Below are 19,460 nucleotides of genomic sequence, written 5' to 3' on the forward strand. Positions count from 1 at the left end.
TCTTGAGTTTTGTTGGAGCTGTACTCATCCTGGCAAGTAGAGAATATTCCGTCAGATTCCTGACTTGTGCCTTATAGATGGTGGATAGGCTTTGGGGAGACAGGTGAGTTACCCACTGCAGAATTCCCAGCCTCTGACCTGCTCTTGTAGCCACAGTATTTATATGGCTGGTCCAGTTAACTTTATTGTCAAATGTAACCCCACCATGTCAATGATACGACCATAAAATTTTAATGTAACTTGCCCAGTGGGAGACTAACGCGATCAGATTGGCCCCTCGTTTTGCACTCCATCTGATATCAAGGAAAATCGAGCAGCGTGTAAAAGAGGCTGTTGATCAGATTGTGTGTCAGCTTCCTGCCAATTGGGTTGAGTTAGGATTATCATATTTTATCTTGAAAATGTTAACGTTTACTCATGAGCATTTTTTTTGTATTCTTCTCTGGCTTCAGCAGTATTATGAAGCATTTAGGAGCAAAATTACACAGAAGGAGCCCAAAGCTTGATGACAAAATGGCAAAGATCTCCACTGCTACCGTATATTTGCCAGGTGAGCTGACGTAGGCAGGTATAAAGGCTATCCACACTGCAAAAAAGATCAACATGCTGAAGGTTATAAATTTGGCCTCATTGAATTTGTCGGGCAATTTCCTTGCCAGAAAGGCCAAAACAAAACAAATACAAGACAAGAAGCTAATGTAAGCTAGTACAGTGTAGAAAGCAACCAGTGATCCAACATTACATTCTAGAATGGTTTTAGCACTTTGGTAAGCAATATTTTTAGTTGGGAAAGGGGGCGACCTGGCTAGCCACGTAGCACAGATCCCAACCTGGATACAGGTACAGAGAAAGATCACAGCCCGCTGTTGGGTGGCTCCAAACCATTTCATCACATTGCTGTTGGGAAGTGTTGCCCTGAATGCCATCAGCACCACCACAGTTTTAGCGAGTATACAAGAGATACAGAGCACGAAGATGACTCCAAAGGCAGTGTGCCGCAGCATACAGGACCAAGTGGTTGGCCGGCCAATAAATGTCATGGAACACAGAAAGCACAAGACTAGGGAGCTCAGGAGAAGAAAGCTCAACTGAGAATTGTTCGCTTTTACGATAGGAGTATCCCTGTGACAAACGAAAACAGCCATAACTGCAATAGTTAGGCAGACTCCCAATAATGCAATTATCATCAATGTAATGCCTGTTCCATCTTCAAAGGAAAGGTACTCGATTTTCCTTGGGATGCAGACGGTCCTTTCAGCATCTGACCAGTCATCTGAAAAGCATTTCTTGCACTTAACTGAATCTGTGGATGGAAAAGCATGCTGGTCAGAAATAAAAACTGAAAATATTGGAAATATTCACCTGGTCTGGCAGAATCTGTAGAGAGAGAAACAGTTAACGTTTCAGGTCAGAGGTGCACAATTTCAAAACAGCAGAACACCTCACTTCCCTTAATCTTCATTTACTCCAGCAGCAAATATGCTAGGCTCAATTAAAAATCAGCTGCTAAATGAAAGGGCGATGGAGTTGGTATTTTGGAACGATGGGCAAAGAGCTTTCTCAGTCCAAATTGTCACGTGATCCTATAATCTGAAGCCTTTTATAACCCAGGGTTGATGACACAAATCATTCAATCCTAATTTGCCTATTTTATTCTTTACAAATCTGGTGGGGCCTTTATGAAGCGAGTTGTTATGGGCGGCACAGTGGCGCAGTGGTTAGCACCGCAGCCTCACAGCTCCTACGACCCGAGTTCAATTCTGAGTTGTTGATCTGGAACGTGTTGCCTGAAATGGCAGTGGAAGCAAATTCAAAACTAACTCTCAAATGGGAACTCCATAAATACTTGTGTGATGGTAATCCCACATGCCAAATGGAAAATATTAATTTCGTCATATAGAAATTTGCCTGAGACTTTTTACAGGACATTATTACTAAATAACTTTTAAAAAGCAGAACAGAACAGCTAAAGATGGCCACACACAATTTGCATATGAGAAGCCAAAGGCTGGCTGGGAGACAGAGGTGATTATCCCATCTAGCCAGGACAATGGGGATGCTCCCTGGTTCAGTTACCTAAATGGTTTTGTCAGTGTTGATCGTCAAAAGCCATCGATGAAAGAGCCAAACATCGTCCCACCCACCCCCCGCCCCCCCTCCCCCACCACCACAAGTATGTCTGAACAGCCTTGAATCTCAAAGATCATTCCAGAGACTTCTGTTTCAAACCAAGAGGTGGTCACATGACATGACTACCTGTATAACTCTGAGAGTTTGTGAATTGTGCCTCAGAAAGCAGATGGTAATTGAACTCCAAAGAAGGAACGCTCTCTCTCTCTCTCTCTCCAGCAAAGTCCCAACAGAGCTTCAGCTGCGGCTTAACCTCAATTCTACAGATCCTCACAGTCAGCACCAAAAAGGATAGATAAAGCCTCTCTTCAGCCTTCCGGAACCAGAGAAGCAAGCCCGAATTGTGCACATGGCCCAGTGAGGACTTCAATTTCAATTAAGGGCACTGGGACTACACTTCCGTATTTAAAATCCATTTTTATTAAGGACTCTACTCCAGCCCCCCATTTCTGTTTTTTCCCCTCTGTATCTATTTGTGTGTGTGTGCCTCTTGTATGAACATGAGCGTGGATGCATTGCATATTTTTGTAATTAGTTTAGAGTGATAAGATTAATAAACTTACATCTTTCTTGTTTAAACTCAAAAAAGCGTGTCTGATTGATTCATTTGCAAGTATATATTAGAGTAACAACAGCAAGTGCTCACTGAGTTGGTATGTTAAATGACTGTGTTGAAAGGATAAACCCTGTTGCAGTCAAACTATAGGAGGGGCCTGAGACCCCTTCCTCACCTCCTGATCGCAAACCAGATACTCCAGCTTGAAAGTGCATGTGCATGGACATTGTGGCTAGACAGGACCAAGCTTGCTTATAATGCACTGTCAAAAAATCCTTCAAGCAATGACTTTCAAGACTCATATGTGATGAATGAACAATTGGCAGGGTGAAGAAAGGTTTAGAGAGTTTCGAGGCAGTTAGTTGGACCAGTTATGGGCTGTGAGAATGCAGTTGTCCCTAGATATAAAAATAGATGCAGACTACTGTGTGTCCGCAAGCCTCAAAGATGTTCAGCTAATAGTCTGACCCTGGTACATGCCATCTCTAGTGCTCCCATTTCTATGACAACAACCTTGAAAGATATCCCTTTACATTAAGCGTGTATGAGTGAGCATTACCTGTTTCATTACTAATCTCCCCATCGGCACATGGCACACAGTCAAAACAACAAAGAGGCTCGCCGTTACGAGATGCTTTTCTCATCCCAGGGGGGCAGCTTTCACTGCACGCTGAACGAGGAGGCTGTGCATAAGAACACAAAACAGAATAGCCCATTGATGCCATCAGCTCTCATTGTTTAACACGAAAAAGCCAGCAAAATGGACAGACAAGACTAAAGGAAGATAAATTTAGCCTTAATTATTTCAAACTTCACCAATTTTCCAACATTCTCCCATGCAAGATGGGTATCATGGCTGCCTTTCATACCTCACCCAACACACCATTCAACATGGGTAGACCTTTGACTATTGAACAGTTATTTGACTGTAAAGGGTATCACAGTTGACCACAACCCTGTTCTCACAAAATATCCAATCACATGTGTTATCCAGAGGGAGATATTTTAATAGAAACATATGGTCTGAAAAATAAGAACGGAAAATGCTGCAAATACTCAGCAGACCAGGCAGCATCTGTACAGAAGAGAATTAGTGTTTTAGATCGATGATCTGCTGGACATACCATCATGGTTTTCAGTCTGAAAATGGTGATGTGTCCAACAATAATCAAATTAACCATTGCAGTACATGGCAATTTATAAATAAACCACTCAGCTGACTGTTAACTAATTTTTGATCACAGTGTGGCCAACTATTGACCACATTGTAACAAGTTAACCATTGAGCACATAGACATGAGCATTTTCACACAATTAATCATTCAGCATTTCATGTCCAATTAACTATTGAGTGCATTGTGATTCCTTTAGATTTTAGACAAAAGATTTCCGCCCTCCTCATCATACCTGAGTTTTGCCACTACTCCAAACAATGGAATGTTCCTCCAGAGAAAGTTCCTGTCCTGGGGATGCAAAGGCATCAAAATGACCGACCTGGACATACTCAACATTACCACTGGCACCTCTCTGACAATTAATCATGTCATACGATGCAATTGCATCTCCATTTTCATCAAATCCTACTTCTCCTCCAAACTGGTCGGTGAATCCGACTTCCTTCAGGTAATGCAGGAGCTGAATAAGAACATATGAACATAAGAAATAAGAGTGGAGTTGGCCATTTGGCCCTTCCAGTCTACTCTGCCATTCAATAAGATCATGGACGATCTGCTACCTCCACACCACCATCCTACATTATCTCCATATCCCTTAATACCCAAAAATGTATCAATCTCTGTCTTGATATTCTCAATGACTGACCATCTGCAGCTCTCTGGGGTACAGAATTCCAAGACTTTTTGGTGAACAACTTTCTCCTCAACACAGTCCAAAATGACCAATCCCCTGACTCTGAATATGCAGACCAGAAGAGGATAATGTGCCAGTAATCAAAAAAGATTCAATGCATGGCGCCACACTACCAGAAGGACGTGGAGGCTTTGGAGAGGGTATAGAAGAGGTTTACCAGGATGTTGCCTGGTCTGGAGGGCATTAGCTATGAGGAGAGGTTGGAAAAACTCGGATTGTTTTCACTGGAACGATGGAGGTGGAGGGGAGACATGATAGAGGTTTACAAAGTTATGAGCGGCATGGACAGAGTGGATAGTCAGAAGCTTTTTCCCAGGGTGGAAGAGTCAGTTACATGGTGACATAGGTTTAAGGTGCGAGGGGCAAAGTTTAGAGGGGATGTGCGAGGCAAGTTCTTTACACAGAGGGTGGTGAGTGCCTGGAACTTGCAGCCAGGGGAGGTGGTGGAAGTAGATACGATAGTGACGTTTAAGAGACATCTTGACAAATACATGAATAGGAAGGGAATAGAGAGATATGGGCCCCGGAAGTGCAGAAGGTGTTAGTTTAGGCAGGCATCAAGATCGGCGCAGGCTTGGAGGGCCGAATGGCCTGTTCCTGTGCTGTACTGTTCTTTGTTCTTTGTTTGTTCTTTGCATGTAACTCCATACTTTATAATTTCAACCTTCCTCTTTCATCAGCACTCTCTTACCTCTTTCTTCCCCACCTGACCAAATCATTTTTAAAATGCATTCTCAAGATATGGGTGTCACTAACATGGCCAGAATTTACTGCCCATATCTAGTTATCCTGAGAAAGTGACAGTGGGCCTTCTTTTTGGACCATTGGGTAGCAATTTGAAACAACTCAACGGCTTTCTAGGCTATGTCAGAGTGCAGTTAAGAAGCAACCACGTTGGTGTGAGACTGGTGTCATATCTAGGCCTGACCAGATAAAGATGGCAATCTTGCTTCCCAAAACAACACTCATGAACCTGTTGGGTTTTTACAACAATACAACAGCTTCATGGTCACTTTTACAGTTAACATGTTTCATTTCCAGTTTTTTTTTAACTAGATTCAAATTCTCAAACTGCCATGGTGGGATTTAGCCTAGAATTCATTTAATTATTAGTCCAGGCCTCAGGATAACTAGAACAATAACATAATGTCTACTGTACCGTACACATGGAATATATGAAGTAGATTAAAACGTCCTGGACTTCTGATGCTGTTGGCACTTCAAGAACTGCCAGAACCTCCTTCCCTTAGTCTTCCCTTCCTCCTACAAACTAATGGCTTTTCAAACTCGACCTGGTGTCCACTATCCGGTCCCACTTAATAATAAGATAATTGTGGATGAGTGAGGCCATTCAGCCCATATTAGTTCATACATAGGCGAGGTTCCTACGCCCCTGAGCATTGTAATATCCAATTTATTTATGAGATGATTCCAGGGTCGTTGCCTCACTATGTAGAAATATATTCCATACATTGCTCTTAAATAAGGAGCAGCAATCAAAAATGTCAAGAGGATGATGAACTGCATAGAGAGTACAGTAGAATACATGTCAGAAGAGATAATGATCGGACTGTATGGAGCTCTGGTGAGATACACTCTTTCTACGAAGAAATTTTTTTGATACCCGAAAATCATCGTTCACTAGTTTGAACCTGTTGTCCCTATTTCCAAGACTACTGATTAATTTAAGGTAATATTCTGGGTTCACTTTGTCCATATTCTTAACAACTTTATACATCTCTGTAAGACTAGTTCGAAATCAGGGGTGAGAGGAGGAGAATGTTTTTTGCGCAGCAAGGTTATGATCCGGACTTTTTTAAAATTCATTCATGGGATGTGGGCATCACTGGCTATGCCAGCATTTATTGCCCATCCCTAATTGCCCGTGAGAAGGTGGTGGTGAGCTGCCTTCTTGAACTGCTGCAATCCATGTGAGGTAGGTACACCCACCGTGCTGTTAGGAAGGGAGTTCCAGGATTTTGACCCAGCGCCAGTGAAGGAACGGCGATATAGTTCCAAGTCAGGATGGTGTGTGACTTGAAGGGGAACTTTCAGGTGGTGATGTTCCCATGCATCTGCTGCCCTTGTTGTTCGAGGTGGTAGAGGTTGCGGGTTTGGAAGGTGCTGTCTAAGGAGCCTGGCTGCATTGCTGCAGTGCATCTTGTAGATGGTACTCACTGCTGCCACTGTGCGTCGGTGGTGGAGGGAGTGAATGTTTGTAGATGGGGTGCCAATCAAGCGGGCTGCTTTGTCCTGGATGGTGTTGAGCTTCTTGAGTGTTGTTGGAGCTGCACCCATCCAGGCAAGTGGAGAGTATTCCATCACACTCCTGACTTGTGCCTTGTAGATGGTGGACAGGCTTTGGGGAGTCAGGAGGTGAGTTACTCGCTGCAGGATGCCTAGCCTCTGACCTGCTCTTACAGCCACGGTATTTATACGGCTACTCCAGTTCAGCTTCTGGTCAATGGTAGCCCCTAGGATGTTGATATGCACCGCCTGAAAGGTTGTGGAAGCAAATTCACTCTAACTTTAAACATGGAATTGAATAAATACCTGAAAAGGAAAAGTGTGCTGGGTTATAGGGAAAGAGCAGGCGAGTGGGATGAATTGGATAGCTCTCTCAAACAGTTGGCACAGGGACGGGCTGATGAGTTCCTACTGTGCTCTCCGATTCTATGATTTTCATAATCCCCAATACAAATGAACCGTTCTCCAGATATTTTACATAAGATATTCACCTGCCATGGTTCAAAGTTGTGTATACTTGCGCAACTGTTGTTTATAAAAGGTCCTTTACCGCCCTTGCATAAGTTTAAACGACGCAACGCGTGGGCAATGGCATAAACGCCTTTGTACACATTGTATGAGACCCTCAGTTGTGAAGTGTCAGAATATATGGTATTAATCTCTTCCAGACTCTCTGATCCTGTGCATAATCGGGCTCCGAAAGTTGCTTCTTCGGTGATATTTTCCGGCAGTTTAAATTTACAGTCAAACAGCTCCTCCCAGAACACAGTGGCGAGGTTGCTGCTCTCATCTGGGGAAGGTTTCACTCGGAGAAGGAATTCTTGGAGCCCAGGGATTTCTGCTCTGCGAAATGAAAAGCCAATCGTTCCTTCCAGATATGGCAGGAACTGGTCAGTAAAAAGCACAGCCCCAGTGATCCAGGCTTCACTGGCGAGCCACTGAATGCCAGTGACATTCTGGCGAGCAATCTCCTCAATCAATTGAAGCATTTCCCTTTCGGGGCTGAATACGACAACTACTTTAGCAGTTGATCTTTTTATAACATTCACTATTTGAAACATTAGCTCCGCGTTGTAAATCTTGGGCAGAATGTATGAGAAAGCGACACAAGCGCCAAAGTCAGTGACCTGTTCAATGAATTGCTGAATCCCAAATCTCCCGTAGTCATCGTCATTACCAAGAGCTCCAATCCAAGTCCAGCCAAAGTGTTTCACAAGTTGCGCCAACGCCTTGGTCTGAAAGTAATCGCTGGGCGCTGTCCGGAAAAATGCCGGATATTTACTCTTGTCACTCAAACAGGTACAAGTAGAGAAGTAACTGATCTAGAAGAAACCAAACAAAGTGATATGGTTTATTTAGAGGTCATCCTGAAGAGTCAAGCCCATAATGCAAAACCTATAGTCCAAGACCGGGCACATAGTCCAGGACTAGGGCCATAATCCAGGATCCATAGTCCAGGACCAGTGCCCCATAGACCCTCAGTTGTGAAGTCAGAATATAAGGTATTAATCTCTTCCAGACTCTCTGATCCTGTGCATAATCGGGCTCCGAAAGTTGCTTCTTCGGTGATATTTTCCGGCAGTTTAAATTTACAATCAGGGCACAGTGGCGCAGTGTTTAGCATCGCAGCCTCACAGCTCCAGCGACCCGGGTTCAATTCTGGGTACTGCCTGTGTGGAGTTTGCAAGTTCTCCCTTTGTCTGTGTGGGTTTTCGCCGGGTGCTCCGGTTTCCTCCCACAGCCAAAGACTTGCAAGTTGATAAGTAAATTGGCCATTAAAAATTGCCCCTAGTATAGGTAGGGGAATATCGGGACAGGTGGGGATGTGGTAGGAATGTCGAATTAGTATAAATGGGTGGTTGATGGCCGGTGCTGAAGGGCCTGTATCTCTAAATAAATAAATAGTCCAGGACCAGTGTCCCATATTTCAGGCCCATAATCCAGAACTAGGGCATCGTTCAGGACTGCAGCAAATCATTCAGAGCCCAATTAGGGCTGAACGGGGCTCATAGTACATGGCAGGTCAATGAAAAATCATTCAAGAGTGATGTAAAATGGGCTGTCAATTTGCTTTCACATATTTTACACAGTCCAAATCTATCCCAGTCTATTTCACTCTATTCTTCATATTTTAAACATCTCTATCAAATAAATCTGCTCTGTTCCAATTTCATTCTTGAATCTGCATTATTCAATATGAGCCAAATATTTTCCATAAATAGTTCATCTTCCTTCCTCAACCCCAGAAGTATAGAAACTACTTTACCCAGAACATTTCATCATCTCGGGCTATAACTAACAACCTGAAACTCATTCAGACATTTATGAAGCCCCTTTTTAGTGGAGTCATGTGTGTATGTTGACATTAGGTGAGACTGGATCAGGCTTGACTGTTATACCTACCATAGTTTTAAATAGTCTAAAACATACTACCAAAGCTCACAGTTAAATAACGATCACTTAGGTCATCGGAACCTATTGAATTGTGCCCAATTCTAGCCTTTGTGCATTTGTGATTTCCTTCACTCCACCGTTGGCGGTCGTGTCAACAACTGCCTAGATCCGAGGCTCTGGAATGTTCTCTCTCAACCTCTCTGCCTCGCTGCCTCTCTTTTATCCTTTAGACGTTACTTAAAACCTAACTCTTTGTCCAAGCATTTGGTCATCTGTCCTGATACTCTTTATGTGGCTTGGTGTCAAATTTTACTGACCATGCTCCTGTGAAGCACCATGGGTCAATTTGCTACTTAAAGGAGTGATGTAAATGCAAGTTGTTGTTGTTGCCTCAACAAGGAGTCAAACCTTATGGTAGAACATGGGAGAAAATTGGCACGAGAAAGAAAAAAATAAAGGAGAAGGAAATGAAAAGTGGTGAAAGCTTACAATGGGAATCTGGAATGGTCCTGTTGTGCTTGCAATAATACTGGACTGAAGAGATCCGGCTTCACCAATTATTGCTGGAACAGACACTGCTCCATGACACGTGCTGTTGGACTTTTCCTCTTCAGCACCACTGAGAAACGTCATAGCTGCTCTCAGAGCGTAGAGATCGCAAGTGTCGTATACCTTATAGCCCAGAGTAATATTGGGCAAAATCCTTGGCTCCTTGTTTATTTCTTCAATGGTAAAGATCATTGTCTGTAACCAGCGAAAGGCTCTGAAATCAAACCTGTCCAGCACACATTAATCCCAGTATCACAGGCACAGATGTTCCTTTACTGATTTTAACCACTTGTTGTTTGACTAATGTTTTGAAAGCAGAAATTTTTTTCATCCATTTGCGGGATGTGAGCATCACTGGCAAGGCCAGCATTTATTGCCCATCCCAAAGTTCCCTTTGAAAAATTGCCAAGGTTTTAAAGAAAATACACAACACTGGATCTTTAAAATGTCCTTGTGTGCTTTTAAAACATGCGGCTAATTCTCTATTTTATATTAAATGCAACAGAAGAATGTAAGTGAGTTGATATTTGCTGTGGGCAACCTCATTTGATGGGACATCCAGGCGATTAATCATGAATCGTAAAATCAAGTGCACAGCAAATCAGCCCTGTGAGCTCAGGCCAGATCTGCAGGGTGGGGATCAGCATCAGAAGCAGTAACTCTGAAGATTTTCCCCAACCTGCTTCTGCTTGAGTCAACTGTAGGATGACCATCGGTGACATCTCACTGTGAGTTACATACTTGAAGCAAAGCCTTGTTTGGAACCATTAACCTAGTCAGTAAAATGATCTGTCTCACTTAAAATTTGCCTGCAGGTCATTCTTGGGATGTGGGCATCATCTGCAAGGCTGGCATTTATCACCCATGCCTAGTTACGCTGAGTTTGATGCAACTGTGTGGCTTCCTAGGCCACTTCAAAGGCACTGAGTTGGATACAGAATGTCAACCCAGCCCAAAGCCTTAAATACTCCAGGGCAATGGGGCAAGTGTGAAGGGTACATCTAGGACTCTGAGAATTAGCATTTCTCTGCATGAGGGTTATCAATCACCGGAGCAGGTAGGATTTCATTGGTAAAAGGGCCTTCTTCATACAAAAGGAGATCTGGCAAAAGAAAGCAGACATTAGCAGATTTGATGAAAGGTCACAGACCTGAAACATTAACTCTGTTTCTCTCTTCACAGATTCTGCCAGACCTGCTGAGTATTTTGGGTATTTTCTGTTATTATTAAAGCAGACACTAACTTTACCCAATGACACAACGAAGATTCAAAGCTGAAACTAATCTTCAGCTCCTTTAAAGAGTCCATTTTGAAGAAGCTTCCTATTGACTTCCAAAACTTGCATTTTATGTTTTAAACTTTTGATTATTATAATGTTGTAAATTTCAAATGAATTGCTTTACCTAACTCACATCGCCTGATATATGGGCTTTTTATGAATTTGCATACTGCTTATCAGAAAGCACAAAGTTTAAGGGACCACAGTACATTTCAGTTGGGAGTTTTCATAGGAACATTAAATGATACAGCATAGAAAGAGGCCATTCACGCCATCGTGCCTGTGCAAGATCTTTGAAAGAGCTATCCAGTATTGCCTCTTGCCTACTCTTTTCCCTACCGCCCTGTAAATGTTTCACCCTCAAGAGCTTATCCAATTCACTTTTGCAAGTTATTATTGAATCTGCTTCCACCACTCTTTCAGGCAGTGTATTCCAAACCATAACAACAAAAACATCAGGTCACCTCTTATTTTTGCCAATTATCTTAAAACTGCATCCTCCAGTTACTGGCCCTTCAGCCAGTGGAAAGAGTTTTTTCTTATTTACTCCATCAAAATCTTCATGGCTGTGTGGTTGATAATGAAGAAGAAAGCTGTAGACTGCAGGAATGGACTAGTCAGGTAGGCAGAACAGTGGCAAATGGAGTTCAATCAGAGAAGTGCAAGGCAAACAAGGCAAGGGAATACACAGTAAGTGGTAGGATACTGAGAACTGTAGAAGAACAGAGGAACTTTGGAGTGCATGTCCACAGATCCCTGAAGGTAGCTGGACAGGTAGATAAGGTGGTCAAGAAGGCCTACAGGATACTTGCCTTTATTAGCCAAGACATGGAATATAAGAGCTCGGAAGTTATGCTGGAACTGTATAAAACACTAGTTAGGCTACAGATGGAGTATTGCGTTCAGTTCTGGTCACCACACTATGGGAAAGATGTTATTCCACTAGAGAGGGTAGAGAGGAGATTTGCGAGGATGTTGCCAAGATTGGAGAATTTTAGCTATGAGGAAAGATTGGATAGGATAGGGTTGTTGTGTTTGGAACAGAGGAGGCTGAGGGAAGGCCTGAATGTAATGTATAAAATTATGAGGGGTCTAGATAGAGTGGATAGGAAGGCCCTATTCCTCTTAGTTACGGGGTCCATAACTAGGGGGCATAGATTTAGGGTAACAAATCGGCAGTTTAGAGGGGATTCAAGGGTTTCTTTTTCATCCAGAGGGTGGTGGGAATCTGGAACTTACTGCTTGAAAGGGTGGCAGAGGCAGAAACCCTCATAACATTTAGAAAGTACTTAGATATTCACTTGAAGTACCGTAACCTACAAAGCTATGGACCAAGAGCTGGAAAGTGGGATTAGGCACGATTGACTAAATGGCCTCCTTCCGTGCTGTAAATTCCTATGATTTTTATGATTGAACACTTCTATCAAGATCCCATTAACCAGTTTTGCTGTGAGGAGAACAGTCACAGCACGTCTAGTCTGTCCACAAACCTGAAGATCTCATTTCTGCTATCATTCTAGTAAATCTCCTCTGTCTTGACATCCTTACAAAAGTGTAGTGCCCAGAATTGGACACAGTACTCCAGCTTGGATCTAACCAGTGACTTATAAAGGTTTAGCATAATTTCCTTGCTTTTCTTCTCTATTAATAAAGCCAAGGGTCCTATATGCCTCTTTAACAACCTTCTCAACTTGTTCCACACCCCCTTTAAAATTGTACCATTTAGTTCATAGTGCCTGTCCTCATTCTTCCTAACAAAAGGAATCACTTCACACTTCCCTGCATTAAATGTCATTTGCCATGGATCTCCCCATTTCACCAATCTTTCTCCTTCTTTACCTTGAATACTTTTGTTTGATCTCCCATTCTGGGCAGATGGCCTTGAATATTTATTTTCATTAGTGACTATCCATTCTGTTTTTCTCAGATTTTTCCACTTATCTCTCCAAGGTGCTATGTCTTGCTCGGACACAAGCTCACATCTCCCCACTACCCACTTGAAATCGCCATTTTGCATGTGCAAAGATAAACACTGAAGTAACATTATTGGATCAATTACATAGAAAGAAATTTAAGCCCCAATTTTAACCAAATATGTCTGGCAGGAACAAGATAGGTTTGGGTCAGATGCCGGTTTTACACCCTGAGAGAAATCGAGCAATGCTTAAAACGAGCATCCATCCGGAACCTATCCCATTCCCACCTGGTGGGTTAGATTAAAATTGGCGCTTCAGAGGCAAAGCTGTCCACAGCTGCCCTCAGACATCATCAAGCACCCGGGCACTAGACAGTGCAGAGCAGGTCACCCACCTGTTGGTTGGGTTAGTGTATCATGCAGGGAGATAAATCAAGGGAAAAAAAATACCTTCAGGAAATTTGGGGGAGGGAAATTAAATCATACGCCAGAAGCAAAATGGGTGGTAGTGGATTGGCTGCCCCTTATACACCCCACCAATTGAAGGCAATGGATCGAAATATCAGGCTGGCTGTGTAACAGTTGGTCAGTCCTTTAATGCTAGTTTTGCACCTCCACCAAAATTGTATTTCACACCCAGAATCTCACCATTAGTGACACAATGGATTGAATATACTACTCCTGTGTTAGATTACACACCCTTCCTGGTATATTCTTCTCAGTAGCATGGTGTTTATGTTACTGGACTAGTAATCTAGAGGCCTGATGATCTGGAGACATGGGCTCAAATCCCAGCAGAGCAGGTGGGAAATTTAGATTTAATTAAATAAATCAGGAATGAAAAGCTACTATCAATAATGGTGACCATGAAACTACTGGATTGTTGTAAAAATCCATTTGGTTTACTAGAGTCCTCTAGTGAAGGAAATCTGCTGTCCTTACCCAGTCTGGCATATATGTGACTCCAGACCCACAGCAATGTGGTTGACTCTTAAATGGCCTAGCAAGCCACTCTTGGATTCAAGAAGGCAGCTCACCACTCCTTCTCAAGGTCTGTTTGGGATGGGCAATAAATATTGGCCTTGCCAGCAATGCCCACATCCCAGGAATGAATTTCTCCCAGGTATCCAGTCACCATATCTTTGTTCTCTGGGCTTCAAAAAAAAGAGCAATGAAATTAACATATTACAAGTAAATAACAGAAAAAATATAGCTAATCATTGTTAGAAAATATAATTAACATAATTGTGAGTTAAAGTGAAGATCACATTTATTAGAGTATGAAATGAAATTCATTCATTGTATTTTGATTGTCTCTCCCTATTTTATCAGTAGTTCTATGCTCATCACTCTTCTGAACTTTCCTCTATTATTCTTCCTAAGCAATAGGTACCTTGTCCTATACTCTTGCCCCTTCTTACATCTTCACATGTTAAAATCAAATCTTCAGTAGCAGATTGTTATTCACCCCATCAGTCAATGGAAAGAGAAATCAGGTGCGGTGTATAATGGCAGCCAATTCTCTACCAAATGTTTCGTGTCTGACTGTCCAAAATTAAACTTCAGCCCACTCCAATGCGATTTTAAACTTTATGCCTCTTTCCCTGATTTATTTCGTCTTTACTCCTACTCTTCCTAACGCTGGCATTGCCCTTCATTGGAGGCCTTCACCCTTCAGCAATAATAAAAAATTGTGATATTCCACAGGCAAGTTACTAGGACCCCAGTGAAACTATAAAGTACCATCAAGCATACATTGACTCACCCAGTGCAGCGTAACTGGTCAGGTTTTGTTGTGTAGTGAAGCTCTGGCACATTAATATACAAACTAATGGGGAACATTCCTCCAATTGTTATGTCGCTGTCCTGTGCCAACCCAGGTGAAACAAAGTGTTCTTGTAGTTTACATACTCCAGTTGCTTTGGATTGGGGCACGAGTATAGAATGCAGAATGAGTAAAGAGAATTTCCAATACGTTGCAAGATCCATAAAGGCAAGCAACATGTTAAAATGGTCAGAGTATCTTATATATCTAGCTCTTATATAGACCCATTAGATATATGAGACCTTGGGGATTTTGAAGTGCATCTTGGTTCAATCCCAAATGATCCGAGTCTAGTTCCTAAGACAGAACTAAATAAAATGAAATTTTCCCCTCCTGCTTGTGTTTCTTGTGCACCATACTGGGGAGTTTGTTAAATGATTGCCATAAAGTATTGGTTCCACCTGAGTAATTCCAGGTAAATATTTTTTTCCAATGGGTATAGAATGTTCATCGGGATTTTTAGACTCATCACATTGAAGGGGATTCCACCTGACTTCATTCAGACATAAATAAAGAGCTTCTGTAAACTGGAAGATATCAGATTCAATAGAGGTTAAAGTGTTCTCATTGAATAGTTTCCAACATGAGGTACAGTAGTGCATATCTAATGGGGTGTGCAGTCTGTAAGTTTACTGCTGCTCCCAATCTTTCAAATGTGTTTGAATCTTTTGTGGTGAAATTGGGTGTGGACAGCAGAGTAATTGGGTGGTGTCCATTTTACATGCAGCCAGGTTTTGTTTACCATTTGGCCAGGTGTACAACTGGCATCCAATTCATTATTACCCATTTTGTGAACGTGCCCAAGACCAAATTCACCTCATTCAGGTTGACATTTGTTAGATGTGGTTCTGTGGGTAACCATAGAACCATAGAACAATTATGACACAGAAGGAGGCCATTCAGCCCATCGTGTCTGCGCCAGCTGAAAAAACTAGCTACCCAATCTAATCCCACCTTCCAGCACCTGGTCCGCAGCCTTGCCGGTTACAGCACTTCAGGTGCATGTCCAGGTACATTTTAAAAGAGTTGAGGGTTTCTGCCTCCACCACCATTCCTGGCAGTGAATTCCAGACACCCACCACCCTCTGGGTGAAAATGTTTGTCCTCATGTTCCCTCTAATCCATCTACCAATCATCTTAAATCTGTGCCCCTTGGTTATTGATCTCTCTGCTCAGGGAAACAGGTCCTTCCTGTCTACTCTATCTAGGCCCATCATAATTTTGAACACCTCAGTTAAGTCACCCCTCAGCCTCCTCTGTTCTAAGGAAAACAACCTTAGCCAATCCAATCTTTCCTCATAGCTGCAACTTTCAAGCCCTGGTAACATTCTTGTAAATCTCCTCTGTACTCTCTCCAGAGCAATTATGTCCATTCTGTAATGCTGTGACCAGAACTGTATGCAATACTCCAGCTGTGGCCTAACCAGCATTTTATACAGTTCCAGCATCACATCCCTGCTTTTGAATTCTATACCTCGGCCAATAAATGAAAGCATTCCATATGCCTTCTTCACCACTCTATCGACCTGTCCTGCCACCTTCAGGGACCCGTGGACATGCACTCCAAGCTTTCTCACTTCTTCTACCCCTCTCAATATCCCCCTATTTATTGTGTATTCCCTCGCTTTGTTTGCTCTCCCCAAATGCATCACCTCACACTTCTCCGGATTGAATTCCATTTGCCACTTTGCTGCCCACTCAACCAAACCATTGATATCTTTCTGGAGCCTACAGCGATCCTCGTCACTATCAACTATCAACAAGGGCGGCACAGTGGCGAGGGCGGCACAGTGGCGCAGTGGTTAGCACCGCCGCCTCACAGCTCCAGCGACCCGGGTTCAATTCTGGGTACTGCCTGTGTGGAGTTTGCAAGTTCTCCCTGTGTCTGCGTGGGTTTCCTCCGGGTGCTCCGGTTTCCTCCCACAAGCCAAAAGACTTGCAGGTTGGTAGGTAAATTGGCCATTATAAATTGCCCCTAGTATAGGTAGGTGGTAGGGAAATATGGGTGGGGATGTGGTAGGAATATGGGATTAGTGTAGGATTAGTATAAATGGGTGGTTGATGGTCAGCACAGACTCGGTGGGCCGAAGGGCCTGTTTCAGTGCTGTATCTCTAAACTAAACTAAACTACACGGCCAATTTTTGTGTCATCTGCAAATTTCTCAATCATGCCTCCCACATTTAAGTCCAAATCATTAAATATATACCACAAACAGCAAGGGACCCAACACTGAGCCCTGTGGAATGCCACTGGAAACAGCTTTCCATTTGCAAAAACATCCATCGACTACTACCCTTTGTTTCGTGTCGCTGAGCCAATTTTGGATCCAACCTGCCACATTCCCCAGTATCCCATGGGCTTTCATTTTTCTGACCAGTTTGCAATGCGGGACCTTGTCAAATGCTTTACTAAAATCCATGCAGACCACATCCACTGTACTACCCTTATCAATCCTCCTTGTTACTTTCTCAAAAAATGCAATCAAGTTAGTAAGACACAACCTTCCCTTAACAAATCCATGCTATCTCTGATTAATCCATGCCTTTCCTAGTGGCAATTTATCTTGTCTCTCAGAATTGAGCCTAATAATTTGCCCACCACCAAGGTCAGACTGACTGGCTTATAATTATTTGGCTTATCCCTCACACCATTTTAAAAAATGATACAACGTTCGCAGACCTCCAATTCTCTGGCACCTCGCCCGTATCCAATGAGGATTTGAAGATGATCCTCAGTGCATTCGCTATTTCCTCCCTGGCTTCCTTTAACAACCTGGGATGCAAGGCTACAAGGTGTTAGGTTTTATCCCTGGCCCAAGGCAAGTTAGCTGATCTCAATTGAGGAAAGAAAATCAACCAATTTCCCACTCCTGACCACTGTTCAATGGTGTCTCCTGGAAACTGAAAGTGTGGAGCTCAGGTTATGTAATGGAAGGCACAACTGTGATCAACCTCATGTATGAATAACATTTTAACACTCATTCTCTCGGCTCACTCAACACTCACTCTCTTGGCTTACTGGACACTCTAAGAGAGTTAAGAGTTCCAGATTTCCGCAATTCCTGTGTGAAACATAACTTCCCCATTTCACTCCTAAATGGTCTGGCTCTAATCTTAAAATTGTGCCTCTTTGTGCTGGTCTTCCTCACTAAAGGAAATAGTTCATCTTTAACTAAACATACAATCCTTGTATTATTTTAAAAACCTCAATTAGATCACTGCTCAATCTTCTAAACTCAAGGGAATGCAAAGCAAGGTTTTGCAACTTGACTTGATAATTTTACCCTTTAGCCCTATTGTAATTTTGGGGAATCTACATTGTACCCCCTCTACAGGCAATGGAAAGTGTAAATTGTTGCTTGTATGACCAGCAATTCCTTCAGAAATGGTTGGTGGCACCTTGACAGTTGCAAGCACTTAGGCTACAGTGGCTGTTGCTCATCCTGACATGTTTCTTTCATGCAGTTCCATTGCAAGCATGACATACCCTGATTGGGGAAACTTCTGAGAAAGGGTCCATAATTATGGTTCATCATACACTAACGTATTATCGTGGTGCATCTCCAATGGGTCTGCTGTCTCAGCCTTCTTTAGGAATGAAATCTTTCACATGTACTAATTGTCTGCCATGGTGGAGCCCATTCACACCATCTGTAGAGGCAAACATACAGGTATATGCAAATGGGCACAGAGCATCGCTTCTTTCACCTGACGTATCTGACATTAATCCATTGTTTCTCTTCTTCACTGCCTTCTTCTATTAAGGCTGAGAGTCAATTGAAAATTTCAAAATTGGAATGGATATATTTTGGTTGGATAAGGGTATTAAGGGTTATGGAACCAAGATGGGTAAAATGGAATTGAGGTACAGATCAGCCATGATATAACTGAATGACACTACAGGCTCGATGGGCTAAATGGCCACCTCCTGTTTCTATGTTTTTCTGTCTTCTTCTTCCAAACACTTCAGATAGGTGGATTTTCCATTGGAAAGTCCAGTAGTGCTAGTTGTAAGGAGTGACTGAACCACATGTAGCTTAAGATGACTTTATCCTTTGTATGATTTTCTGTATATTTACCATCACCCAACAACATTCATACCCATCTTACATGGACATGATTATAGCTGGATAACTTATATGCCCAAACTTAGAGAAAAGGTGTGAAGGGCATCTTCACTCAAAATTAATGTTTGATTGAAACTTGAGACAGGGACTTCCAACATCAGGGTTCCCCACCCACAGGAATGTGCATGTGATGTAAAGAAGGTGTAGATTCAGTATTAAAAATTTCTGCCCACCTGTTTTTTGCCTTTAAATCAGGCACCGAGACAATATTCAGGCTCGGGCTGCTAAGTGGCAAGCAACATTTGTGCCACACAAGTGCCAGGCAATGACCATCTCCAACAAGAGAGAATCTAACCATCTCCCTCTGAATTTAACTGTATTCCCATCACTGAATCACCCACCATCAACATCCTGGGATTCACCATTCACCAAAGCTTATCTGGACCAGTCACATAAATACTGTGGCTACAAGAGACGATCAGAGGCTGTGAATTCTGCAGCGAGTAACACACCTCCTTACTCCCCAAATTCTGTCCACCATCTACAGGTCAGGGGTGTGATGGAAGTCTCTCCACTTGCCTGGACAAATGCAGCTCCAACAACACTCGAATAGCTCGACATCATCTAGG

The 19,460-nt window shown here is 42.7% G+C and overlaps 1 protein-coding gene across 1 annotated transcript; it reads right to left on the reverse strand.

Annotated features, from left to right (window-relative positions):
* Nucleotides 1-404: 404 nt before the first annotated feature.
* On the reverse strand, nucleotides 405-14,850 carry LOC137374986 (extracellular calcium-sensing receptor-like). Its single transcript, XM_068041605.1, has 6 exons — nucleotides 14,705-14,850; nucleotides 9,686-9,971; nucleotides 7,294-8,124; nucleotides 4,094-4,321; nucleotides 3,246-3,369; nucleotides 405-1,303 (listed from the first exon to the last, which is right to left on the reverse strand). Exons 1-6 carry the CDS (start codon nucleotides 14,779-14,781, stop codon nucleotides 405-407), a joined length of 2,445 nt encoding a protein of 814 aa, XP_067897706.1. The 5' UTR covers nucleotides 14,782-14,850.
* Nucleotides 14,851-19,460: the final 4,610 nt, after the last annotated feature.

This window comes from Heterodontus francisci, chromosome 11, assembly GCF_036365525.1.
Source record: "Heterodontus francisci isolate sHetFra1 chromosome 11, sHetFra1.hap1, whole genome shotgun sequence".
Taxonomy (NCBI): Eukaryota; Metazoa; Chordata; class Chondrichthyes; order Heterodontiformes; family Heterodontidae; genus Heterodontus; species Heterodontus francisci.